Source organism: Lissotriton vulgaris, chromosome 10, assembly GCF_964263255.1.
Source record: "Lissotriton vulgaris chromosome 10, aLisVul1.2, whole genome shotgun sequence".
NCBI classification, from domain to species: Eukaryota; Metazoa; Chordata; class Amphibia; order Caudata; family Salamandridae; genus Lissotriton; species Lissotriton vulgaris.
In genome coordinates this window covers 265,965,910-265,993,420 of record NC_141698.1, presented here as the reverse complement: position 1 = coordinate 265,993,420, position 27,511 = coordinate 265,965,910, and the positions used below count along the sequence as shown (strand labels likewise).

Below are 27,511 nucleotides of genomic sequence, written 5' to 3'. Positions count from 1 at the left end.
TATTTGGGCATTTGGATTAGCAGAGACTTGCAAGAGATCTGGAACATGAACTATGGCAGGGCCATGACTTGGCTGGAAGGGAAGGTAAAAATGTGGGAGCGCTTGCCCCTTTTGCTCACTGGACGAATCGCACTGACAAAGATGATAGTGCTACCTAGGTTTTTGTATTTGTTTGTTAACGTCCAGGTTCCCCTGAGATCTAATTTTTTTGCCACATTGAAATCCAATTTGGTACAATTGGTATGGGCGGGAGGACAGGCAAGATCAGCCTGGGAGGTGTTGATGCTACCCTTGAAGAAGGGAGGTCTGGGGACCCGGACTTGCGCCTTTATTCGCTATGTGCTCAAGCCCAGTATTTACACTATTGGATACACCCCACCCCTTTTCAGCCACATGTTGCTGTGGAGTGTGACAACATGGCGCCGACCCCGCTGCAAGTGGCCATTTGTACGAAAGCGCGGCGACCCAGGGGAGAGGTCGACACGGCGGAAATGCTGAAATGGGCATGGGGCGAGTTGAGGAAGATTGCAGGTGTGCCCACAATGTACGTGCCGTCCCTTTCTGTTGTGCAGAATCCCCTTTTGCCGTGCATAGAGGGTGGAATAAGTAAGTCGGCACACCAGAGGCTGGACCTCCACACATTTGCTGATCTCTTCCCTGATGGCGAATTCATGCCTCCACCCTTGGCGGATCAGGGGCAGGAGGTGTCTTTTTCAGACATGTTTCTGTACCGTTGGTTAAAATCGGCTTGCAAAAAATTGTGCAGTGATTTCCCGGCGGCACCCCCGGTGTTTTAGGCGCTAGAAACGATAGTGAGTTCTCCCTCTGCCCGGAAGCTGGTCACTAGCCTATACACACAAATGCAGGGTGCCACCTCCCCTGAGCACACTGTTGCGCTTCAAACAATGGAATGCAGAGCTCCTTACCCCGCTCTCTGAGGAGCTGTACTTGCATCGCTTCTATAGAACGCCGGTCCGCCTGCACAGAATGGGGTTCCGGGATGAGGACTGTTGCTGGAGATGCAGGCATTCTCCTGCTACGTTCCTACACATGGCTTGGTCCTGCGTGAAACTGGAGGGGTATTGGTCCTCGGTGTTTGACGCTGTGAACCAGATAGTGGGCAGGGTTGATGTCCCGTCCCCTGAATTGGAGATCCTAGGATATGTACGACACACAGTGCCCAAATTGAGGAAACTGCACGCTCTGCTGTTATTATATGCTAAGCGACAGGTGGCTGTCAAATGGGGTAGGCGCAGGGTGCCGACAATTCAGAACTGGTTGGTGGACGTCACCTACGGTCACACCCAGCTGGGTACCTTTTGGGAGCTGATGTCACCCTCTTCGAGGCCACTTGATATCTGGGAACCGTTTCTCAATTGGCAGAAAGCGAGAGTCCAAGCGGCTGAGCCGGAAGGGGAGGACACTTAGTGAGCGGAGGGGCTTGGGGGATTTTTCTTTGTCGGTGGAAATGGGTTGTTGGAGACTGGCTGGTGGTAAAGCCGGGGGTTGTGTGACTGATCTGGTGTGAGAGTGTGTGCTGGGAGCCACAGGAGGGGGGGTCAGTGCCTGATGTTGTGCACTAGAGTTGGGTAGTGACTTGTTGAAATGTGGGGAGATGGAGACAGGGGGGCGCGGACACAGGTGATTGCTGGCATTTGTGTAACTGTTCACTATTACTTTGAGATTGACGCAACACAGCACTTTGCTTATTATTCATGGGAATTGCATAAGACTGTAATTGATTCTATATTTGTGCATGTATGATCTCTGGCAACACTTTGTTCGTATTTTTTTTGATACATGTATTTTGGAAAACAAAAAATAACAATAAAAACAATTAAAAAAAAAAGAGAAGTAGGGGCGTAAAGTGTTTCTTTTTTTATATTTTATTTAAAGACCTTTATTGGTTGTTTCACAAGTCATACACAGCTCATGGCCTACAACCTGGAGGCTGGCCGCTCTTGTAGTCAAGAAGAAATGACAGATCATGTCTGGTACAACACAGCCATTCAGCCGACAGCCCGGAGGCCCGGCGGCGAGTTAACTCAAGGGTGTAAAGAATCAACATATGGGGTATCAACAGTAGGGTAACGTCAACGCGCATCCCGGGGGGAACCCTATGCTGCCTTGTAGTGTGCGCCTCCCCCTTACCCTGTTCTGCAGCTACTGCCATCCGTGTCCCTAATAAGGTCTAAATAAAAAACACAAAAAACTAGAAACACCCCCCTCTCTCCCTCCCTATGCACATCTATCCCTTCACTGTCCCCAACTGCCTAACACTGCCTGTATCTAGGTGTATACTAGCCTGTCAAGTTATGGAATCAAGATAAACAGAGCTCATCACCCTACGCCGAGGCCAAGTGCTATGGAATGTTCCTGCCTCAATCCCTCGCATCCAAGCAACCGAGTGGAGCACTAAGTAGCAAAAAACGATAGCGACCCTACCCCTGCCCTCATGCCAACTAACCTCCCGCCCCCTTAGTCGACATCTAAGTCAGCTCTGTCAAGTCGGAAACTATTCCGCTTCGGTAGAATTGGACACTGCCAATTGTACTCTCTCCTCAACAGTCTCCTCCTCCTCCGCTGCATCCGACTCTCCTGCCCGCAGATGCACCTGGTAAAAGCCCCAAAAGTACTTTGGGCGACTAGTAGGTGGTAACAGCTCACTGTAATTCTCTGATTGTGTGCAGCAATACAGCATATCGTGGGCCCATCTTTTCACCGTTGGCAGCGGCCCTCTCATCCAGCATATCGCCAGTATGCGTCTGGCGATTAGCATTCCCATATCTGCGAGGCGCCTGACCGCCGCCAGCAGAGCCTTGGAGTATCCCATTAGCGCCAGCGCCGGATCCGGCTTCAAATCAATCCCAAGAATTTCTTTCAATTTCGTGTGAACGCCCTCCCAGAATTTACTGATCCCAGGGCAAGTCCACGCCAGATGCAAAAAATCCGCAGCCTGCTCGTGGCAACGCTTGCATTCCGACGATTGCCGAAGGCCATACTTATGTAGTCGCTCTGGGGTGTAATAAACCCTCTGGAGAAACTTAAAATGTACCAGTCTGTGCCTACCATTTAGCGATATCCTTTTCGTGCTCGTGCAGCAGTACCTCCACATGTCATCGTCTATGGTGATCAGCAAGTCTTTTTGCCAGGCCGACTTGGCTTTCATGTACTGGTGCTCCCTGTGTGTCATTGCCGTCTTATATAGGGCTGTGACTAGCTTGCGGGGCGACTCTGTCTTAATGACATATGTGAGTTCCGGAACCTCCAGTGGCTCCGCCAAATCAGGCCCCAACAATTCCAGAAGAGTGCTGCGGATCCTGTGGTACTGAAAATTTAATAACAGAGAGGAGCTATGGGCCGTGCTCGTCACCACCTGTTCCCACTTTTTAACCGTACTATCCAGGAATAAATCTCCCATCGTGGAGATGGCCAGGTTGTGCAGCGCCTGTACTACGCCACGCTCTGTAAGAGGCAAAAGCCAAATAGCCCATTCTATTGGCTTGTGGGGCGAGTATAAGAGGACTCCTCCTTGCACCTGCAGGAGAGAGTGCCAAGCGTGATTCGTGGCCGTGACAGAGTCCAATATTCCAGTCCTGCGATCCATCGGTCTGCATATCATGGCCGGCAGGGGCGTACAGTGTTTCTTAGCGGTACTAACTGTGAAAACGCACTAAGCAGATCTCTCCTATGTCAGGGTAATAACTTACACAGAGCCTGTGATGGTTCCACCTCAAACTTATCCTGTAGCCTGCAAGGTTCACCAGCTGCAGTGATTAATCCAATTTTTGGCCAACTTTCGAATGGAAGTTGCCTCATGTTGAATGATCACAGCTGCTGTGGCATGTTGGCAGGTATCCCATATATAGTAACGGTTACATCCAGGGTCACTTGCTATATGCACGTCTTGTTTCCACAAATGGAGACAACCAAGGAGTAGCCTTTATGGCCCTCATCGAACATCTCTTCTATACGAATTGATACTGTAAGCAGAATGAAAGTCATTCTTTTGCAACAAACAGTGAGACTGACCTCAGCCAAAGAAATCTATGATCTACAAGTCGCAAGGACTTCAGCTAAGATACATGCCCTTTTGAATACAAACTGCCCTATACATTTCTCAGAAATGTTGGGACGTATCTTAAACATGTCTGATACGAGCAGTATTGTACATGTATTTAAGAACGTGTGTTCAGGACTGTTAGCACCTTTTCAAGCAGTCCTCAGAATCATTCCAAACTTCGTGCACTCTGTGTTTGGCGGACTGCCGCTACTTTTAGCACTTTTTGCCGGAATCCTGTTTTTATTCCTATTGCTCCGATATGGCAAGCCAAATCACCAGCGTCACTCCAAGCACCATAGAGAGAGCTCTACTTGAGATGAAGTGTCATGAGCGCATCGTCGAAATTTTGGATTTGCCTCGTCTATGAGAATGAAATACCACATGATTTCTGTCATTCAGAACAATCTGGCAAGATTGCATCTTATCTGTTCTACGCTGCCTGCTTTGCGGTGAAGAATGCATGCTAGACATCTGTCTAACACTCCCATCAGTCATGCCTACGGATGTCGATACTCTGCTGGACCCAGTAACAGCCCATGCTCTGTGTTGTCCCCATCGGCTACCAATCCTGATGACTGCATTCATTGAGATCTCAAAGACGCAAATCGCTGCTGCTGAGGTACGAGAGGAAACAACAGGCACGTAGGTAACATCGGATACGAACATTGCTGATGCTTCCAATGCTGAAAGTGATAGTTCACAATGTTGTGCGGTTAATCTTCTAAACAAGGTATTCCAACTCTCACCTACAACGGTAGACGACTTTTTGTCTACAGAAACAGATTTCATGTTTTTTCCAAGCCCACACACTGAGTTTTGATTTAGCACACAGTGTACCGAGAAATTCTGAATTTGGCCTTTTTTCAAAATGGAGACTAACTTTGGAACTTTTTTCCTATGATTAATTTGTTTTTCCAAATTTTCTTTTTTTCTTTTTATGGCACAGTAATCTGCTTATAGTAGAACTATTCATAGAGAACAGAATTCTTTGAAAAACTTCCAGAGACAATATGTCACCTTGTCAACAACAATTGATTTATGTAATCTGACATGAAATGGTTTCGGCCCTTTTTCTCCTGTATTTACGAGCCATTTCATCATGTGTATATATTTATGGTTCATTTATTTAGCATTCAAATGTCAACATATGCTTGGAATGAAACATTGCTTTAATATGTACAGCACCATTGCATTGTATGCATAGCAGCACTTTTTAAATGCATTTTTAGAAATATATTTTTTAGACCTGTTTTAGCAAATCATGCGAAACTCTATTTTAGATATGTTTAACATGTTTAGGATTTAGTAATGTCGTTCATACGAAACTGGAGTGGGTGTTGTGTGTCAATTTAGATACCCTATATAGGTTTCCCGATTTATGCCCTTATATAGGCACAATTCACATTGCCCTTATTTAGGCATAGAAATCCAACCCTTATTTAGGCCTTATCCATGCTAATCAAATACAGGCATGGTCACCTACATCCATCCATACATGTCACAACGAGTTTTTGGAAAACCAGACTCTTAAGCCTTTAGGACTGCCCCTGCTTGGATTATTGATTTCTCTAAGAACTCATTCATTATGCATGAACTTCTATTTCTTAGAGATTCATTCATGACGTTCCTCTGCCCGACTTTTACGTCAATACTGGCATTCCTAAACACCTTCAAGTAATAAATATACCTTCACTTGCCATAGCAAGCCACAGTTCGGCAGCATACTTGCACGGCACGCTCACCATTGCAAGTTCGGAATGAATTCGAGTCCCCGCCTGATACACTGACCAGTCGCTGTCATCCTCCTCACAGTGAATCCAGCTCCAGTGTTTCTGACTCCCCTTGCGGGGTGTTGAAGATTGAGACCCGGAAAGATATTCAAACCTCTCTCATTCTAAGGTATCGAACAGACTAGAACCTAGAGGAACTCTTGGCAACTCTTGGCAAAACTAAACTATAGCTAGCTATACTTTAGAAAACAGCACCTACTTCTTACCTCGTACTGCACTTAGGTTAGGTACACTGGGGTAGAACTATTAAGAAGCACCAGATGAGTATTTACATTTTAGCCTGTGTTATTTATGTATGTATTTTTATGAATATCTGTCATAGCTACAAACCATGCTATTGCAGTATTATTTTACCTTACTGCTAACGCTGTACGTATTTACTTCGCATTCTGTCTTACGATTGTAGCAGCTATATCTCTTGCACGAAAAATAAGACTGTTCAATAAACCCTTTTCATTGAAACGCCCATCTACCTATTTCTGTGTAACTCTGTAGAAACGAAGCATGCACGATGGACTGAGTGAAACTGTTATCTATTGTTTCCACGATTCTGAGAAGAACTGATCCAATTCTAAGGGAAACAAAGTTGTCATGTTTATGCAGTTGTCAGAGACTAATCTGTTCTTGTTCATTCGAGAACTTTCCAGTGACCTCTGAGTTAGCTGGCACACACAAGTAATTAAGTTTAATGTACTCGATGGAGACATACTGACCTCAGTCCTATGTCAAATCTATAGTGTATATTATTTTGATGCGCATAGCCTATCAGGGATATAGGAACTACACTACAGTAGGTTTTCCAGTAAAGATGTATATAAGGTCCCACCAGGAGGAGCCTCTCTTCTGCTCAGCCCAGGATCCAACTGACACTCCACCACACAGCAATCCTAACATTCCAATGACATCACCATTCACGCCAACATTCTACCCAACACATTTATACTGGCTGAGTGCAGAGGCAAAGAAACAGGGATGATGCAAAGGATAAAACCTTAGATAGAATGGTGAGTCGGGCGTTTCTGTCCAAGATACAGGTATGGATTGAGGAGAACAATATTTTATCTCCATACCAAGCAGGCTTTAGAGCCAACATGGGAACAATAGATCAGTTGTTTCATTGCTTTCTACTTTGCTGATAGACTGGACTTTTGGCCGGGGTAGTTTATATGTGGCTTTCATAGACCATATGACCACTTTCGACTTCGTCCCTAGACCAAAACTGTGGCAATGCCTCTCAGATATGGGGATGCAGTCAGGGATATTGTCCCTAGTAACTCGACTTTATGTGACGAACTTTGCTAAAGTTCACTTGGGTGATCAAGGACAGCTTGCTGATTCAATAGATGTCAGCAAGGGTGTCCGCCAATGGTGTGTTCTGGCCCCCACATTCTTTTCTGTTTATGTGAACAATATTGTGCAATATCTGTAGCAGGACCCTTCCAACGCACCAATGTTGGGGGGGCAAAAGGGTCGCAACATTGGCGTTTGCGGACGACACCCATCTGGTGTCAAATACCCCTGTGCGACTACAAAAACTGCTTATGCGGTTTAATGCTTTCTGTTGCATGTGTGGCCTGGAGATCAATACATATAAAACTACATTTTTGACAATAAATCCCCATAAGTCATATAAGGGAAGCCCTGCTCTGGGTGGCACCCTGTTGGAGAGTCAACACTTTTGATTACTTGGAAATCACTATAGCTGATAGCATGTCCTGGAAACCTCAAGTAGCTAAATCTACTTTGAAGCTTTCCCAAATAGTTGTGGCACTGAGTAAAGAACATGGATCTTCCTATAGTAAACCAGTGGTGGGGACTCTCCAGATATATGAATCTAAAGCAGGGAGTGTGGCCTTTTTTTGGTGAAGAGCTGTGGGATTTCACAATGGATGGACAGTATTGTCAGAGCTGAGAACCAATTCCTGAGGAGTATAGTCCAGCTTCCCAGAGTACACCTCTACATCCCTTGAGACTGGATAAGGCAAGAAAAAGATTGCAGACAGAGAGTTCTTACTGCTGTTTTGGCGGAGGATTTGGTCCACCGCAGAGTTAACCTCCTATGCTAGGGCTCTAGATGAAGTTATATCTCAAGACAAGCAGAAAAAGCTAGGCTAGCTAAAGAACATTAAACTTTTATTAGCCTATATAGTGCTAGAGGAGCAGTGGGCAACTAGATGTCTAGCCTCATTCCCCAGTTAAGACCAAATTAAATTACAGTATTGGAACTGGGTCGCCCAGGCAGTAGCTACTAAGTCAAACGAGGGCCGGCTAAGCTTGGATTTAACAGATTTTAAATCCGTTGTCCTCCACCAACCATACCTGGGTATTCTCCAGACCTCTTCGGACAGGAAATTTTACATGCAGTTTTGGTATAGCACGCTCCCCCTTAATGCACTCACTAGATCATGGTGCAATCCCACAGCAATATCATGGTTCTGCCCTTTGCGTACTACTGCTCCGGAATCTCCAATGCATGTTTTATTTACTTGCCCCATCTACTCTCACCCTAGAGCACAATGGCTTACACCTTTATGCAAGCAGCTGGGAACGCGTGACCATGGTGATGCCTTATGCATACTCAGATCTGATACAAGACAAGTGATAGTTCGTCCAGTTGCCAAGTTTCTGGGCCATATGTGGAGCATAAGGAGGAAGCTACTGAACAGTAGTGGAGACTGACTATTATCCATATCATGTATTTCTAAACTAATCCAATGCATCTGCTGTATAATACCCTTGCAGGGCCGGCTTTAGAACTGGTGGCGCCCTGTGCGACAATGTTTATTGGCGCCCTCCCCCATGACCACCTCGCCACGGATTCACTCACTACCACCATTTGACAGTGCCCCCCCAAGTCTCCATAACCCCTGTCTCTTATATTCATTTATACCAGTTTAAGGTGTCAGAAAACTTTACATCACACACATTGCACAGACAATCATACACGTGTAAATCAGTGTATAGGAAATGTTATATAAGACCGAGGACTACAAGGTGTAGGAGTCCTATGTCATCCAAATTGGTTTTGAGTAAAGTTTAAGAACTTGTGGTCTGGAAAAGCACACATTTAGAATGTAAAATGTAACACCGTTGTAAAGGGTATTCTTTAATAATAAGAATTGATTTCTACTCAAATGAACCCTTTTTCCAATATTAGGATAAGAAAAGATTAGGCAAAAAAACATGTAGTTGTAATATATTCCTTGCAGTTTGCATGCAGCTCTTAGACAACTGTTAATAGCTCTCTACTCTATATAAGGATTTTAACTTTTAAACTGCAAGTAACAAAATGAGATCTCTGACAAAAGCGATAACCCATTGACCTATTTATAGTGTATGCACTTTGTGATCTGAATGGGACATGTTCTTTGCAGCAGGCATATTAACCGTTTGTGCTATGATGAGTCAAAACTTCCTCTACCAGACAAAGCTCTGGCCTGTCTCCAGGAAGAACATTAATCACGGAGGTATCGTGACATTTTTAAAGACGCTTGAAATTTGCAAGGGACTTGGCATCTGCTGCTTTTAAAATTATAGACATGGCGCCCCCACCCCAAGTCAGCGCCCGGTGCGGTGGCACCGATCGCACCGCCCTAGAACCGGCCTTGTACCCTTGTAATGAATATATCCAGGTATGAGATGACCTCTCAGTCGTGTAGCAGATCCAGTCAAAGTCTACGCCTCCGATTAGGCTGAACCAGCATGAGAGTTGTCCAGTATACAAACTATAATGCAAGCATATACCCTTAGGTTTATAGTTGAGAATATGATTCTACTAGTTACCTTTACAAATGTTCATGTATAGAATGAATTGTATTTTATACTTTTTTGTTTGTTGTGTATCTTATGTTCCATCTCAATGTTATCAATCTGTAGTGAAGGAGCGAAATCGCACAGGGCACTCTTATGGTCCTATGTCTAGGTAATGTTTGCTGCTGCTACTTATTGGACCACGTTTTTCTAAGGTACCAAATTGATTTTGGGTTTTATTATGTGTTGTCACTTTCAACAATGATTTTATGGTTTTTAATCGAAATAAAGCTAAAATGATGATGAAATAAAAGGTACTCATTTTTTATGTAGCATACATGTGTAACTGGGAAAATGCAGTTATTTACGAGTGGAAGGAAAGGGAAGTATGTTGCTGCTACATACTAGAATGTAAAAAAAATAAAATCATCAAACAAGCTAAAACTATATTCACAAAAAATGTAAAGCATGATTAAACAGTTCAAACAGTTTCTTATTTTAGGAGATGCCACTATGTAGACAGAGGTCGTCTAAGAAGAATCAAGGAAGGGAAGAAAGAAAGCCCAGGCTCCACCCTCCTTCACATCGTGTAATGTTGAGCAGATCCTGTTGTAATCACCTATGTAATTTATCTGTTCCCTGAAAATTGGTAGTTTACTTCTCACAATTGGCCACAGTTTCAGACAACATCCTAACCCTATACTGAACTCTTGTGTAAGCACATATTTGTGTGATAGGCTTAATGCTGTACAAAGAAGAAAACTTGATTTAGGGAAAACAAGTTCTCATCTGCTTTTTGCATGGCTTATCAGTAACAGGTCTCCAAAAAAGGCAAGTAAAATCCTGAACAAGACTCAACAAAGCTATGCTTTAAATCCCCAGGTGGAGCTGCCAGATATGGACTATGCCTCTGAAGAGAATGAAACTCTCAGGGACTGTTTGGGCTGCTGTGAGATGAATGCCACTCAAGATCAACTGCCAGCAGACATCATGAAAGAAGGAGGGCAGGTAAGCCAGCCAACCATAATGAGGACGCCCCTACCTCTTTGAGAATTATGGGATGCAAACTTGGTGAAGAGATGGTACCTCGGCACAGGCCAAGGGTCTGATAGGTAATTCTGAATCCTGGGAGTGGCAGAACTCAGGAGCGGCTCGCTCATATGGTCTTTGGGCCCCTTGTTATTTTCGGCCCCGTTTTTCTTCTGCATTAATGGCGAGTAATAAGCTGTAATAGGCATATGAGACAGGCATTGATAGGCAGTGACTTCTGCGCGATGGCTGATGCAGAGACATAAAGGACTTTGCCAACCCTGGTCCTAGGGGCATGACGCGTCTCTGTACCTCCCCATCTGTGATGCGATGCAGCTAAAGGTAGCTCCAAGCACTTCAGGCTTAAGCCCAGTGGTGATCGGGGCTATCCAGAACCCTAATTTAAATGTTTTAATGACTGGGGGTAAGAAAATGTCTGTGAGTGAGACAGTGAATAAGATAGTGAATAAAAGAGTGAGCATGTGAGTGAGACTGGAATGTGAAATAGGCAGTGAGAGTGACAGCCAGTGGGCCAGTGCGTGAGACAATGTGAGCATGTGAGTAAGGCAATGAGTGAGAGGGAGTGATACAGTGAGGTGAAACAGTGTGTGAGGCAATGCAAGCATGTGAGTGAGTCAGTGAGACTGAGTGACACGGAGTGAGAAAGCGGGTGACAGTGCTGTGAAACTGTTCGAGAGAGTGAGTGAGTTTGTCAGACAGTGAGCGAGAAAGTGTGTATGCCAGTGTTCGGTTCAGTAATACTTTATTTTGTTACAGAAAAATATAACCATAAAAGCACATAAAAATTAATCATACATTAAAAAGAAAATATATCTATTAAAAAACACATTAATATAAAAGTAAAAAGAGAACACCATACACCTAAATCACATTATAATTGAGTTTCTCAATCTAAGAACATTTTTTAAAAAGACCGTAATTGAGAATACCACAAAGATTGTCTCCAATTGCTGAAGTACCACAAATGCAGGACGACAGAGCCTCAATCCTGATTCTTTTAAGAGAGGGACAATCCATTTTTCCCTCTGGGGTATATAAAATTTGCAAAAGAATAACACATGTATAGTAGATTGCTCAGAGGTGTCATCACAAGGGCATTTGCATAAATGTTTTGTCCAATCATTAGCTACTGAGAAGCTTATTAGTCTATGTAGGGAACCCAGACGAAATCGTGTTAGCAGAAATTGGTCATAATCTTTCATTGGGAGGCACAGGTATGGCTGAAGACAGAAAGTTGTTAATGTGAGGTTGTGTGCCTGAACTGTGATTTTATTTAGTTCGACACACTGTCTCCGTTCTGCCAAAAAATTCAGACAGGTGGTCTTAAGAGTTTTTCTACTTATTTCAGCCATGCTAGATGGTTTATCATAAAATTCGGGAAGTTCTACATTATTTAAGAACGTTTTTACATAGGATAACCACCCAATCCTTTTCGCCCCGTCCAAGGCCTTGCTATCGACTAAGATCCGCCTATTAAAATGTGTCTCCTCAGTAATCCATATCCTGTGCCATAGTAGGACTGGTTGAATCTTTATAGTATCTTCCAAATAGGTCAGTCCTAATTCAGTATGGCACACAAAGGAGGAGGTACTTTTGGGGACCATCAATAAAAAATTTAAAAACATATTTTCAGCTGCCTGGATTGAACCCACTTCCGCATATCCCCATATGCCCGCTCCATATGTGGCTACGCTAACACATTTTGCCTTGTAGATTTCTAAAAGTTCCACAGCAGGACGTCTACCAAGTCTCCTACTGAAATTAGAAAGTGCGGATAGAGTTTTAATATAAAGTAGCCTCCTTGATTTAACGGCCTGTACCCATGACCCTGTGGCATCAAACAATATACCCAGATAAGAGAAAGTCTTTGTAAAATCTATCCGTTTGTGGTCAATAAAAATAGATTTTTTCTTTAAATATCCTGGTCCACAATTCATTACATATGTTTTTGTGGGGTTTATAATAAGACCTCTCTCTGACATATAATTTGCAAAGCTGGTATCCACCCTTTGTAGTCCCAGCGGAGTACGCGCCATTAAGACCGCGTCATCCGCGTATAATAAAGCGGGAATGTGCCGCTTACCAGCCTCGGGTAGGTCTTTACAATCTTGGACAAGTACTTTTTCAACATTATTTATATACAAAGTAAAAGGAAGGATGCGAGAACGCACCCTTGCCTGACACATCGTTTCACTCCAAAGTGACTCGTGCATTCACCCCCTTTCCCATATCGGACCCGTGCCCTAGCCCCTAAATAAAACTCTCTAATAAAAGAAATCAGGAAGGGATCTATTCCCATTTTCTCTAGAGTAGACCACAGCTTATTGTGGTCTACACAGTCAAAAGCCGAAGTTAAATCGACAAAGGCCAAGTATAGGGGCCCCTTTTTTGCCATAATATATTTATTTAATAAGATGTTTAAATTTAGGCCCTTCTCTATGGTGCCTAGCTTTTTCCTAAAACCGAATTGTAAATCGCTAATTACTGACCCTGCTTCTGCCCAATCTTGCAGCCTATTCAATAAAACACGACCTAATATTTTTACAGTTGAATCTAATAGAGATAGAGGTCATGAACAGGCCGGATCATTTCTATCCCCTTTTTTATATATAGGTACAAGAATAGACTCGTACCACTTAGTGATAAAACCACTTGAGATTGAGGCGTTAAATACTTGGGTAAGTAAAGGTCCCCATAGGCCAATATTTGCTTTAAAAACATCAACCGGATCACCGTCAGGTCCAGCGGCCTTCCCTCCCGAACTCGAGGCAATCGCTAAGTTAACCTCCTCAAGCTTGAAAAGTGTAACATTCCTTAATACCCTGAGTGACAAGCCTCGATCCTCCCTAGCATCCTGATTTAATAAATCATGCGCACCCTCAGTGTATGTTATCTCTGGTGGGTGTGTCGTTGTTTTGTCATATAGAAGTGAAAAATGCTCCATCTATCTATTCTCTAGGATAGCAAGCTCAATTGTTGAAGCAGTCTTATCGTTAAGGAATAGGGCATTAACTGCCTTCCAAAATGCACAGGGATCTTTAGTGATTGATGCATCCTGAAGTACTGTCCAGACCTCTGCTTTCAAGTTTTCCTTTCTCTCCTTAAGGGCCCGTTTATACTCTCTCTGCACTGAGCATATTTTCTCTCTATCTTTAGCTTCATGATGCAGAGTGTGTTTTAAGTTTCTATGGGTCCTGGTACAGTTTGGACCAAACCAGCCCTTTCTCCCTTTGTAATTATACTTATTCTTAAAACTGACTGTTAATGCCTTTTTCATGTAATCTGTGATTATGACAAAATTATCAGTAACATCCTTAGGGGTTGTGCATTTTCCTCCAGACACGCCATGATTGCATCGTTATAGTTAGTTAACACCCGCCCATAAAATCTGAGGGTATCACCTTCTGCCAACTCAGACTATAACCACTCTGGATAGAGCAATATTTTCTAAAATAGCATTTGGACTATTAGTTTTACCTACCGTTTGTCCAAATAGTAGTATTCCTACACTCTGAGGGAAATGGTCACTCAATGCAATTCGATGTTGAGAAAAATCTTCAACAATAGACCCATGGCGATTAGAAACCAGTATGAAGTCCATTATGGAGGCAGATCCTTGCCCATTAAACGTATGGCCCAAAGAAACTGGGGGACTACTTAGGGTGTTGGCAAAGCCTAAATCGAGCTTGAATATTAAATCCTTTAAACATTCACCATATAATGTACAGGGGAAGTGGGGGAGGAAAAGTTCCCTATCATAGGTAAGACCACAATTGGCGTTATCTGAGTGTTGACACAGAGCAATATTAAAATCTCCACCCCATAGCGTAATCATGTCTTTGTTCCCCCAAGTCCAGCAACTTATACAAATATCCTCGCATAGCCTTCAGGATACCTTCTCGCAAATATTGAGGGATAATATTGTAGTAGATCACATGTATTACTGAACAAACTATACCAACCCTCATGCTAATAATTTGATAGAAACTGTCCTCCCCTACCAGGTTCAAATGTAACTAAATTAGATGTGTACGTACACAGCCCCCCCTTAGCTCTACCGTGTTTGGAGGCTGTTGCGTCAGTATGAAAGGTTCTATAACCATTAATGTGAATTGGTTCAGTAACCCAGGTTTCCTGGAGGCTAAAAACATCAAATTGACGAATAAATTCGAGCCATAATGCATTATTAACTTTTGATTTTAGACCAGCAGTGTTCCAAAACATAAAATTGCATCTACCCTTTTCAACACAGGCTCTCACAGATGTTGTACTTTCTGCTATACCAGGCCCAGGAGCATGATCCCTAGCTATCGGTTGCATAATATCCACCAAGGCAGAGTTTCCAGATTTAATACTACTTGGTGAGTCGCACACCGTCACATTTATAGATGCTATAACTTCACGTTTTACCATGGTACCACCAACCCTTATACCAGTATCAACCATGGGATTCATTGGCCTTCTATCTAGGCAGGCTGCATTCCGTGATTAGGGGATTACCCTCAGAGTAGCATTATTAAACACACTTTGTCAATCCACCTCTTCCAAATTCTGCAACATATTAAAACGATTGGAAGTGGGCAGTCCGTAATTTGTACTGGAAGGTAACCATGGGGTAACTTTTTTTCTGTGTAACAAAGCCAAAATGGCTGGGTTTATAAAAGTAACCTAGTGGGACGATGTTAATCTGATCGTTTCTAGTTAGACCGTTATACGCCCTACTCAGAATTCTCTCAATTAGGCACAGTGTTTTAAAGGTCAAGATAATACAATCTCCCTCATATACTTTATGTCTCCTTCCTATCCAGCCCACCCTTCTGGCCATTTTAAACTCGTTGAATAGGCTATTTGTTAAGCCTGTTCTTTGTCCCAGCCATGATAGTAATTTATTTCTTAGGCTTTCCAATGTCTCATTTGTCCCTTTATGAAGCTTCGGCACATTGGTAAGTACCACAAAATAGGGAGTTACGGCCGGGGGAAGATCTAGGAATGGCACTACATTCTCGAATTCAGAGCCTCTCAGCATATCTGCTGTTCTGGTCACACCATACCCCTCCTGGTGATCAACTTCACGCCCAATATGTACCATTATGCTAGGTCTTCCTTCCCTGTCCATAATCCTGCGTCCAGAACTTCCATGTTGGTTTGGGTTCAGGGTTGCAGAATTTACACTAGAATCTAAAATTGTATCCTTTTTTGTATATTGTGTAACCTTAACTTGCGATAGTGGTTCACTTTTCCTATGAGATTTTATCAGCGTTTCTTCAATTACTCCCAATCAGTTTTCCCAGAAAATCCTTTAGATAAGAATCTAACGCCTCCAATTTATTTTTAACTCTTAAGACTTCGCTCTGCAACCGTGCGTCCGTACTAGCTAGCGCTTTCTCCCTTGCATATGTTTTATTTCGTGTCAATGCCCTACCCTACTATTACTTTAGATTGTGTTATGTTTGCTGATTCCCCCTTATTTATAATGTGTTCCATATCCTGCTTGTGGGCATTATCAGGGTTTCTGGATCTTTTTGTGGGCGGCTGCGGGTCACTTTCCGAATCAGAACACTCAATATGCTCGGAAATGTTAACCACGCAATTATTTCTAACTTTTGAACCAACTGCACCATTCATATTTGCCATTTGGGGATTAGTAGTTGTTTCAGTATTTATACTAGTACTGGTAGGTACAGTAGGTCCCTCAATGCTGTTTGATTTATCTGAGGTCATAGCCTCTTCCACGTTAGATATTTGCTTTTCAATGGCACCCATTGCGCCAGTAAGATAATTCATTAGTGATAAGGATGGCCCTTCCCCCGTTTATCCTTGCTTCTTTTTAGATGGGACACTTGCAGTTTTCCATTTCCCCATATTAGCTTAAATATACAGAGACAAAGTGTATCACAATTAAAACCAACAACTAGGATCTGCCGCTTAAACCAATACAAGGACCAGAGTTTATTGCGGGTGAGGGAGTCAGCCTTCCACGGGATCCCCCTTCGGGCATTAAACACAGTACCTTAAAGTAAAGTATCAGATGGAAGAAACTAAGAGCCGTGGCCCAGCCCAGCCTCTTCCTGCCGCTGACGGGCGCCCCTTGGCCCGGGCTTCGCCCGGGCAGCGTCCGGGCATGCCCGCGCGCGTCCCGTGCTGAGGGAGCCCTGGCCCCTTTTTCAGCACCTCCTGGTGCACATGACCATGTTGGGCGGCGGTACTGCCTCATGGGATGCTGGGGGATGCAGTCCCCTCATTTCAGGAGTCAATGGCGGCTCTCGGCGTGACCTCTAGAGTGCGGCGGACTCCTCGGCACTCCAAACAGTTCTCTGTGGCAGCAGGTAAGGCAACAATTAAAAAAGTAAAGTTCGGCAGAAAAGAACGGGCTCCCGGGCTGTGGGAGCCCTGGCCCCTTGTTGAGCACCTCCTGGTGCACGTGACCGTGTTGGGCGGTGGTACTGCCGCACGGGATACTGGGGGATGCAGTCACCCCGTTTCAGAAGTCAATGGCGGCTCTCAACGGCACCCGGTGTGACCCTCGAGTGTGGCGGCCCCCTCGGCACTCCAAACAGTCCTCTGTGGCAGCAGGTAAGGCAACAATTAAAAAAGTAAAGTTTGGCAGAAAAGAACGGGCTCCCGTGTATGCCAGTGAAAAAATGAATGAGACACTGAGTGACAGTGGATAAAACAATGCGAGTGAGTGAGACACTAAATGAGATAAAGTATGCAACTGAGACAGCGTGAGCCTGTGAGTGAGACACTTGTAAAGTGTTGTATCCCCCAATGAAAGCGCTGGAGCCACAGTGATGATTATTGCTGTTTTATTCAGGTTATTCCCTAAAGAGCGCCGAGCACGTCTTACTATTGCCGGCTCTCGCGCTTCTCTGCCCGATGCGCGCGCAGCCCAACATGGCCGCCAGCACGTCACGTAACCTACGTGACGTGCAACACTAGAACACTCACTACATATCTCCCTTTTTTCCCAATACAGCCAATTAAACTTACAGTTCCCCACTCATGTCATAGTCTCTGAATCTTGCTGGCTTGACCACCGCTCTACCCCTCCTGGTCAGTCTTACCGGGGTTGTGGCGGCCACTCCTTCGCTTCTGTCTCCACTTCCTAGCGCAGCCGCGCTCGCTTCTCCACCACTCAGGTCCTCTCCGACCAACTGCTCCTGGTCGGCTTCGCCAGTCCTTGCCTTTTGTTGTTCTTTTCTTATATCAGGTTCTTCCTCCCAATGTTCTTGTTGGGCGGTTCCTCTTTCCTCATCTCCTCCTTCTGTTCCATCATTGTTCCAGCATAGAATCTTATTGCATCTGGCCATGCGGTCCTGCGACCACACGTTTCCGTCGCTCAGCAAGGCCGCTCTGCCCATTACTTCCTTCACCTGCATGGGCTTGCTGTATTTGCTCTCTCCTTTCCTTTGTAGCGTGGCCAGTTTTACTCGCACCCATTCTCCTTTTTCTAATCCCGTGTGCTTCACGTTTCTTCGTGTGTCGTAGTGTTTGGTGTACACGGTTTGGGCTTTCTCCAAGTTGGCTCGCACCACTGCTGGGGACCATTCGCTCTTGATTATTTTCTCCTTCCATACCCGATTGTCTTGGGTGAATGGTTCGCGACCTCTCAGTATCTGGAATGGGCTGTAACCAGTCCCTGTGGGGGTGATCCTGTACGCCCACACCATGTGCCATATCTCCTTTTCCCAGTCTTTGTTGTCCGAGATGGCAGCTTGAACCGACCCCATCACCACTCTGTTAAAACGTTCCACCAACCCGTTCCCGGCCGGGTGGTAGATGGAAGTGTGCTTCGCTATGATGCCATTCCTTTGCATGAATTGGGGCCATTTTTCTGATCTGAATTGGGGGCCATTGTCGCTGAGGATGCATTTTGGGATGCCTTCCCTTACAAACGTGTCGGCCAGGAACTTTACAATAGTCTCTGTGTCCATCGCTTCATCTATCCTCAATTCCGGCCACTTTGAATATCGATCCACTAGGACACAGATGTATTTCTGGACTCCATGTACGTCTAAGATCGGGCCTAGAATGTCTACGGACAGTTCCTCCCATGGATTCCTCGGGGGATCGAATTTGCCCAGTGCCGGACGCAGTGGTTTGAGTGTCTTGTCTGCGCCTTGACACCGTGGACACTCCCTGACATGCCTCTCGGCCCTTACATCCATTCCTGGCCACCAGTAGTTTTGCTTGGCCCTCAATTTAAGCTTGCCGATCCCCAGGTGTCCTTCATGCAGTATGTCCAGTAGTTTGGGGATGATGTTGGTTGGGGGTATGACTTTCTCTCCCCTATATACAAATACACCTTGGTCGTCTATGGACAGTTCTTCCCTGACCTCGAAACATGGGTTGAGTTCCCCTTGGGTCTGCTTCTTGTCAGGCCATCCTTTAGTGACGTTTGATTTCACTTCTTCTAGTACCTGGTCTTCCTCGTACGCCTGTTTCCAATCCTGATGACTAATTGTCGTTTCTCGGTCTTCTGTGAGTGCTACCCATTCTTCTGTTCCAGCTTTGTCTTCCTCGCTAGGCTCCATGGCTGCTACCCTGCTTAAATAGTCTGCCACTCTGTTCTTGCTCCCTGGAATATACTCCACATCGTACCTAAACTCCAGCAGTTTCAGCGTCATTTTGGAGATCCTCGGCGTTGCGTCGGCATGTCCGCTCGATGTAAGCACTTTCAGTAGGGGCTTGTGGTCCGTCCTCAATTGGAACCTTGTGCCCCATAAGAACTGTCTGAACCTAGTCGTGGCCCACACTACTGCCAGCATTTCCTTTTCGATCACGCTGTACTTCTTTTCTGTGTCACTCAATGTGCGGGATGCAAAGCTTAGTGTTTCCAATCTTCCTTGGCCTCGGTCTTGCATGAGAACTGCTCCAAGCCCCTTATCACTGGCGTCGGTAGTCAGCACTGTTCTTCCATGGGGGTCGTACCCTTGCAGGGGTATTGCTCCTGCCACTTCCTTCTTGATGATATCGAACTCTTCTTGTGCTTCCTTCGACCAATGGAATTCTGTGTTTTCTCTCGTGAGTAACCTCATGTGGTGGGTCTTGGAGGCGAAGTGCTGCACAAATTTTCCATAGTACTCTGCCATTCCAATCAATGATCTTACTTCTTCCTTGTTGGACGTTGGGGGTGCCTCACAGATCTCCTTCACGTTTTCTGCCTTTGGGGTTACTCCTCGCACCCCTATTTCATGTCCTAGGTAGGTCACCGACTCCATTCCGATCCGACACTTGGCCCATTCTGCTGTGAGTCCCTTCCTCTCCAGGATCCTTAGTACATTTCCGAGTTTCTTGTCGTGGTCGGGTCTATCTCGCCCCATCACCAGTATGTCGTCCTGGAAGTATTGGACGCCGGGTGTGTCCTTGAACAATTGATGCATCAGTTTTTGGAACACGGCTGCCGCCGAGGCCAGCCCAAACGGCATGCGGCGGAACTGATAACACCCAAATGGGGTGATGAACGAGGTAAGTTTGCGGCTCTCCGGGTGTAGGGCGATCTGGTGGTAGGCGGAGGTCAAGTATATGGTGGAGTACCATTTGATCCCCCTGGTGCTGGCCAACATCTCCTCTATTCTGGGTAAGGGGAATCTCTCTACCACTATGTTCTTGTTCAATTCGCGCAGGTCGACGCACAGCCGGACCTTGCCGCTGGGTTTCTTAACCACCACCAGTGGCGCCAGCCACTCAACACATGTGATGGGCTAGATGATCCCTTTTTTCTCAAATTCCTGCAGTTCAATCTTCACTTCTTCTCTTACCGCTAACGGGATGTTTCTCACTTTGTGGGCCACCGGCACCGCACCCTCTTTGAGAATAATTTTGTGTGCAAATTTCTCCAATTTTCCCACCGTGCCTCCGAAAACTTTTGGATAATCGCTCATCCATTTATTGAGGTCTGGCCATGCGTCCAGTTCTGTCAGGAGGATTTGCTCCTTACCTCCCGGATCCAGCTTGATGCCTAAGTCGCCTTGGTCAAGCCATCCTAGGACTGAGGGGCCCTTCTCTGACACGTAGAGTTTGCAATAGGCGGACCGTCCTCTGAATTCGAAGTTTAATGGCCTGAATCCCGCCATTGGTATGCGGTCCCCGATGTATGTGACTGGGCGGATGTCCAGTTTCTCAAGTTCAGGGCCCAGCTGCGGTGCAAACTTCTCCTCCCACACCGCTCTCTGGACAATGGTGTAGGGTGAGCCTGTGTCTGCCACCACCTGGATCGTAACTCCTCCTATCGACATCTCCAGGACCGGCTTCATTGTCCTTTTGCCGTCGACCCCCAGAACTTGGCCTTCCACACTCAATATCTCGTCATAGATGCAGAGTACCGTTACAACCTCCTCCTCCGCACCGTCTTCTTCTTCTTCACCTTCTTGATCGACGTACTTCACGGTGCCCTTGGAGGCCTTTTTCCGACATACCTTCTCGTAATGGCCGATTATTCCGCAAAACATACATTTGGCGCGAAATGCTGGGCACTTCCTGTTGTGCGCCTCGTGCGACCAGCTCCCGCATCTATAACATGGCCTCCTGTTGTTTCCCGCTTGTTTTCCTGGGGGGCCTGAGTTGCCTTGCCATTTGCCTTGACCCTTCTCTGACGATTTCCTGTTCTGGTGGTCTCTGCGGGGCTCCTCATTGTCTACCTTGTTCACCATGACACTGGGCGCTGTTTCTTTTCGAGTTGCCACTGCACACCGGCGCGCTAGTTCGGCCCTTTTAACAATGACTAGCACCTCTTTGAGCGTAGTGTCACCGCTAGTCCATAATTTGTCCTGCACTGTCGTGCACGTGGTGTGCATCACCACCTGGTCTTTTATGAACTCGTCCTCCCAGTTGGCATACCTGCAAGAGGATGCCAGCTTCCTCAGAGCTGCCATGTATTCTACTACCGTCTCTCCTGGCTGTTGCTTCCTCTGTTGGAAGTTGAATCTGTCCACTGAGACACATACCGCCGGTCTGAAATGTTCGTCTAAGTCTTCAATCGCATGGGCATACACATCATCGTCTGTGGCCATTCTCTGTTTTGGAACCAGACTTTTGTAGATCCTCAGGCCTTCTGGGCCTAGATTCAATAGCAAGATGCGTTTTTTTCTCGTGGGTTTAAATTGTTCTTCGTTTTCGTCCTCTAGGACTCCAATGAAATTATCGATGTATTCCTTCCAGTCCTCCCATTTCATAAGCGGTTCTCCGGGTCTGGGTAGGAACTGAACCAGCGCCATTGCAAATCCGGCTTGCGCGCTCATCTTCTCCCTCTTGGCCATTGGCTGCATGCTTCCTTGGCCTCTCGGGCTTCCTGGCGTGTTGTCTTGCTCTTCTTTGTTCCCTTGGGGTTGGGGACTGTCTGCCTCAGCCCCTTCCCGCTTTTGTGAGGTATCCAGCGCGGTCCCCCTTGACCTGTGGGTCGTGGCTTGCTTTGGCGCGCTTTATGCCGCGGTTCCGGCCGGTCACTGTGGGTTGGTCTTCTTGCTCTTCTGAGCTCCTGGGGGCTCTGCCACGCTCTTTAGGGTGATTGTGTGGGGTTACGTTGACTTGTCCTGGCCCCTTGTTCCTCTGGTTGACTGGCACTGTGGTCCTGTCTGGCTCTGCAGGCACTGCTGTTCCTTCGGTGCTGTGAGGGGGGTGGGGGGTCTGCTATCCCATCCTCGTCGCCATTGTAAAGTGTTGTATCCCCCAATGAAAGCGCTGGAGCCACAGTGATGATTATTGCTGTTTTATTCAGGTTATTCCCTAAAGAGCGCCGAGCACGTCTTACTATTGCCGGCTCTCGCGCTTCTCTGCCCGATGCGCGCGCAGCCCAACATGGCCACCAGCACGTCACGTAACCTACGTGACATGCAACACTAGAACGCTCACTACAACACTAAATGAGATAAAGTATGTAACTGAGACAGCGTGTGCCTGTGAGTGAGACAGTGAGTGACATAGTGTGAGTGACAAAGTGAATGAGAATGCGTGAGACAGTGAACTAGTATGTGAGCACTGAGGGTGTGTAAGAGGTCACTGTGTGAGCTGTGAATAGTGAGATTAAATTAGTAATATGAATAGGTCCAACATGCATCTGTTGTTTGGTTGTCTGAGATGTTGGGTGTTTACATCAGTCATCTGAGATGTATGCCAAAAGTGTAGTTCAATATTCTTGATATCCTTGATGTTGGAGTGTGTAGGTCAAGACTCAACTTAGTTTATGCCTCTGCACGCTATTGTCTCCTAACAACATCAGATGAGGGGTGGACCTATTCATATTAACAATTTCTTCTCAATATTCATAGCAAAGTGTGCCCCTCAGTTCACATGAATGCCAACAATACCTCTTTGGAGGGTTGAGTAGGCAGAAACATTTAGACGTCCGCTAGTGGGTCGAATTATCCCCCACATCTTTTTAGGTCTCGCCTAGGCAGCACATGCGCTGTCTCTTCAAGACATGCTTTATCTACTGTACAGGCTTTCATCACACCCATCGCTTTTCATTCATTTCTTCGTGTGCCTTTCAAAATTCCTTGCTTTTCATCGGGGAAACGTTGCTATTTGTCCCACCTTTTGGTGTGCTGTTCCTTCCATGGTCACTGCCCTATTACATGTCCCAGTACTCGTTTGTTTACGTATGTCGTTTTTCGGCGCACTCTTTTTTTTTTTTCTTTCTTCGTCTTTAGACATGCCATCCTCCTCTGTTGTGTCCTTGACCCGCCAGGGTCGAGCTGCCACCGCCCCCGTCAAGGGCCTCTGTTCGCGGTCGTACTTGATGCCGCACCGTGTTTCTCCGGCCAGCTCTTCCTTGTCTCTGTCTGGCCCCAGAACTGCCAGAGTCGCTGCTGGACTGTGCAGCCAAATGTGTAGCTGAGAGCTGGGCTTTCGAGCGGGTGGAGGAACGCTTCAGCTGCATCACCAAGCCAGTGCAGTGCTGCATCGTCTACTTGAGCTTCCCCCACTCCAAGCAGTAGATATGAATGTACTCCTCCTTTATACAAACACCCCTGTCTACTGTGCCTAACCGCTGCTGCAGATTGACCCTAAGCAGCGCTTCGACAGTCATCCCACACCCCCTTAACAAGTTTTGTTTTTTATCTTTTACAAATACAATGCACTCAGCTGACATGCTTAGTTTACAAACACATAGTTTCTCTCTATTCCCTTGGCCTCTGTGTTAGGAATGATGTTTTTTTTTACTTTTCTAACAAAACACTCTTAGCATTTATAGTTTACACACATAGATGGAATCTTTAGTTTACAAACAAACAGTTTCCCTTGATTGCCTTGACTTGTTTTATCTGTTTCCTGCTTGTCTCTTCCTCTTATCTCGTCACATTTGCTGTGCAGGCAAAGACCAAGATCAAATGTGAGACGATTCGCAAGGGGGGTGCCTGTTCATTCCCCCACCCCCACGCGCTTGCTGCTGTTTTCTTCTTTCTTCCCATGTTAATAAACTAGCAAATGTGAGACTGCTCCATACATTGTTAACTGTTTTAATCACAGTTCTTTCTAATGAATTAAATCCTTGTTTAAAGCGCTATTTGCTCTGCACTCTAAATGTTTTGTATTTAAATGCACAACAAGTGTCTCAGGTCTGGCAATTCATATGAGCGATTGTTTTTGGAAGGAAATGTGTTTCGCTGTCAATAGAACTGAAGCAAAAGCCTATAACACTTTAAATAAGTACTTCTCAATACAGTGTTAAAATGTGCCTAGTAGTGTCAAAGCTTCCACACCAAAGAACAGTAGATATTGTACCACCCATGATAATGTGCTGCATGGCTAAATACTTATAAGGTCTCAAAGGCGTGACCTAATGGCTATACCAATGCTTGTTTACTACTGACCCTGGGAGTTTCAATAAAATTATCTTCCACCCAATAGGTTGTTTTAATACACATGTGTTTAATCCCCTCTGCAGATTACCCTCTCACTTAGAGAACATATCAATCACTAATCCACAAAGCTACACATAAGAGTGATGGGTAAAAGCTCGCACCTAATTCCATAGGAAAGGTGCCAAGATGAGTCCGATGATGAAGTATGCCACCCACTGTACTGCCTACCTTAATCCGACTGACCCTTTTGTGTTAGGTGAAGACGTATTCTGACTTTACAGTGATAGTCTGCCACAGTTTACACCAGTGCTTAATTTGTAAAACAAATAAGTGCCACACCCCTCAATAGGAGGCCACTGCAGCTTGCACCACCCATTGCCCCTTCCAGTGCTGCCAATGACAGTACCAACACAATTACTAATCATCATATTCCTACCAGTGTGCCAACTCAGACTATTCGAAGCTACCCAATGCTATAGCAATGGCTTGGGCGGCAAGTATAATCAATTTGCTAATGTAAGATAAATTATTAAACAACTGTTGTACTCGTCTCAAAATGAGTCCACAAGTGCCACCATGTGGCCAACTATCATGAGTGCCAGTGTTGACAAATAAGTGCTGGTGCTAGACACCAGAAACTACTGACTCAAATTAAGCACGGATTTACATGGCAGACTTTTTTCGCGGTGATGCCTTTATAAATCGTAGTGGACTTCCCACCCTACCTGTGCCAGGCAGCCCTTCCCCATTTATAGCAACATTTCACCCAAGTGATTTTCCTAGTTGTAGAGTTTGTAGTAGGTCCTCCATGCTGGATACTGTCTTCCACCGTCTTTCAAATGAGGTAGGAGAAATCAACAGTGAGCGGATAGGACATCCAATTATTTTTTTAATGGGTCCCAATAGTGTGTATTTCAAAATCAGCTAATGGATGCTGTGCTGTCACTAATTGCAAGACTTCTTCAGGTTGAAAGTATATAGTAAATGAAACTGTTGCATTTTTATAGAGCTGTTTGATTTTGTTTACTGTGGAAATTAATACGACAGTGGCATCGTGTAGTTTCAGTTTTAAAGTCAGCTATGTAGTTTATAATGTATGGCAACATTAGGGACTGTAGCTAAAGTGTACAATTGCAAACATTTGTGTAAACAGGGAAGGACAGAGTGTCTTTCCTATACTGTTTAACACCATTGTCAGCTAAACGAAACAATCAAAGATGCAACAACATATGGCAACCACCACAGGTAGCAAATATTCAACCCTTCCTCTACAGTTTCTACATCATCATATTGGCTGCCATCTCAAAGACTCTCCTCCCACAATATGCCTAAAACCCTGTATAGAAAGTTGACCTTGAATTAAATGTATGGATTGTTCTTACTCCTTCCTTTGCATGGAGCGACACTCTCTTTACCCTCATCCTTTCCTTGTTTTACAGTCTCTGAGTATACATGCTCTTGTAGGCCTCTCTATGCTGTATTTCTGCAAACTGGTCATACCTCACTTCATGAGGCACAGACTCGTGGTCTTTGGAACCGTTCCTTTGCAATCTAACAATAACTTACCTCCTCTAGCGTATCTACTCATCCACCAACCGTTTGCATGAACTCACACCAATGATCACACTTCACTCCTATTAACCTAATCTATCACAAAGAAACTAAGTAGTAGAAATGTATAGAACCAATTTCTGAAAGCAGAAGGCTAATCCCATTTACCATAAAACCAATAACGACTGGATTAACCACTAACTTTGCGTTCTGGATTAGCATACAACTCACCATAAATCTTTGAAATACCATTTCAGGGGTAGTAAGTGCAATATGAATGCAATTACAATACACTACTATTAGACCCGCGGAACTGGTTTCCTGGCCTTGTTTGAGCTCTTTGAAGTGGTAGTACCAATTTGTTGCTTGGCAATGCATAACTCAACAGAATGCCCAAGATGTGCTAATGGGCAGCTTGTGACCATAATCCATTGGTCGCCAAAAAGCCCGCTTTGCAAGTCTCGTGGTAGGACAGGGCGGTGGTGGGATTGTGTTAAACGGGGGGGCGTAAACAGGACATGTGGGATGTCACAATGGAGTCTATAGTTCGAAAATACTATTTCAGAATTGCTGGCTACGCCTTTGGTAACTGCTCAAGAACTTAAGTGGGGAAGATGCCATGAAGAGTTAATGCTTCTCACTGACATCGGTATGTCACTAGTGCGAATCCTTGCACTGCCTGCTCAGAGTTATATCTCATTGAAGTCAGTAAATGGAGTGCCATTCATTCCTGTGCTAGGATGTGACAAAAGAGTGGCTTGAATCACTATATAGCATGGAAGTTGTCAGTGAGTGATTGAACTGCAGCAGTGTAATCAATAAACATACATGAATATCATATCTACTAAGGATCCTTCATTTTCATGGAAAGTGATTCAGAAGAAATGGTTATGAGAAGTTAGTCGTTTCTTTAACACTTTAAGTGGCAGTTGTAGCCACCCGACATCTAGGACAGCTATCGGACCTCCCTAGATGCCTAGGCACACTGGCAATATATACACAGTAGAGCACGTATTTTAAATCGAGTATTACTACCCCCACCACGGACCATCATTCTCACAGACTTTCTCCCATTCCCCGGTTGACAGTGGTCTGTAAGATTCTTCTCCCATCCTGCCCTAGCACGCATTACCACTTTCGATTTCTGCTGTTTCTGGTCCTTGTATAGGTGAGGGACCAGGTGCCTGGATGAGCCCCCTTCAAGCAATACCCCCAACGTATGTGTCTCCTCTGGGGTGCCAAGGAACCCATCCAGATTTCTCTGTAAATTCTAGTCAATGCTATAGCAGCCACATGGAAGGACTCTGCCCCCCCCCCATTATCTCCCGCTAGCATAAGGGAATTGGGGCTAGATGTAGGGAAATCATTTTTACCGATTCTAATATACTGAATTTTACTGATTCAGTATTTTAGAATCGGCAAATCTGATGTAGGTAAATATTCTGTATTTTTCACCGAATCGGTAAGATTTGGTAATTACCGAATAAGTATTTACATATTTGGTA

At 45.1% G+C, this 27,511-nt stretch overlaps 1 protein-coding gene across 2 annotated transcripts in view; it reads left to right on the top strand.

Moving 5' to 3' along the window:
- Window positions 1-27,511, top strand: part of LOC147685094 (uncharacterized) — a 78,409-nt gene that overhangs the window by 35,491 nt on the left and 15,407 nt on the right. For both annotated transcript variants that reach the window (XM_086940976.1, XM_086940977.1), the window contains one exon: window positions 10,486-10,611. In XM_086940976.1, coding sequence (XP_086797102.1) covers window positions 10,486-10,611 — 126 coding nt within the window. The remainder of the gene's footprint in view (window positions 1-10,485; window positions 10,612-27,511) is intronic.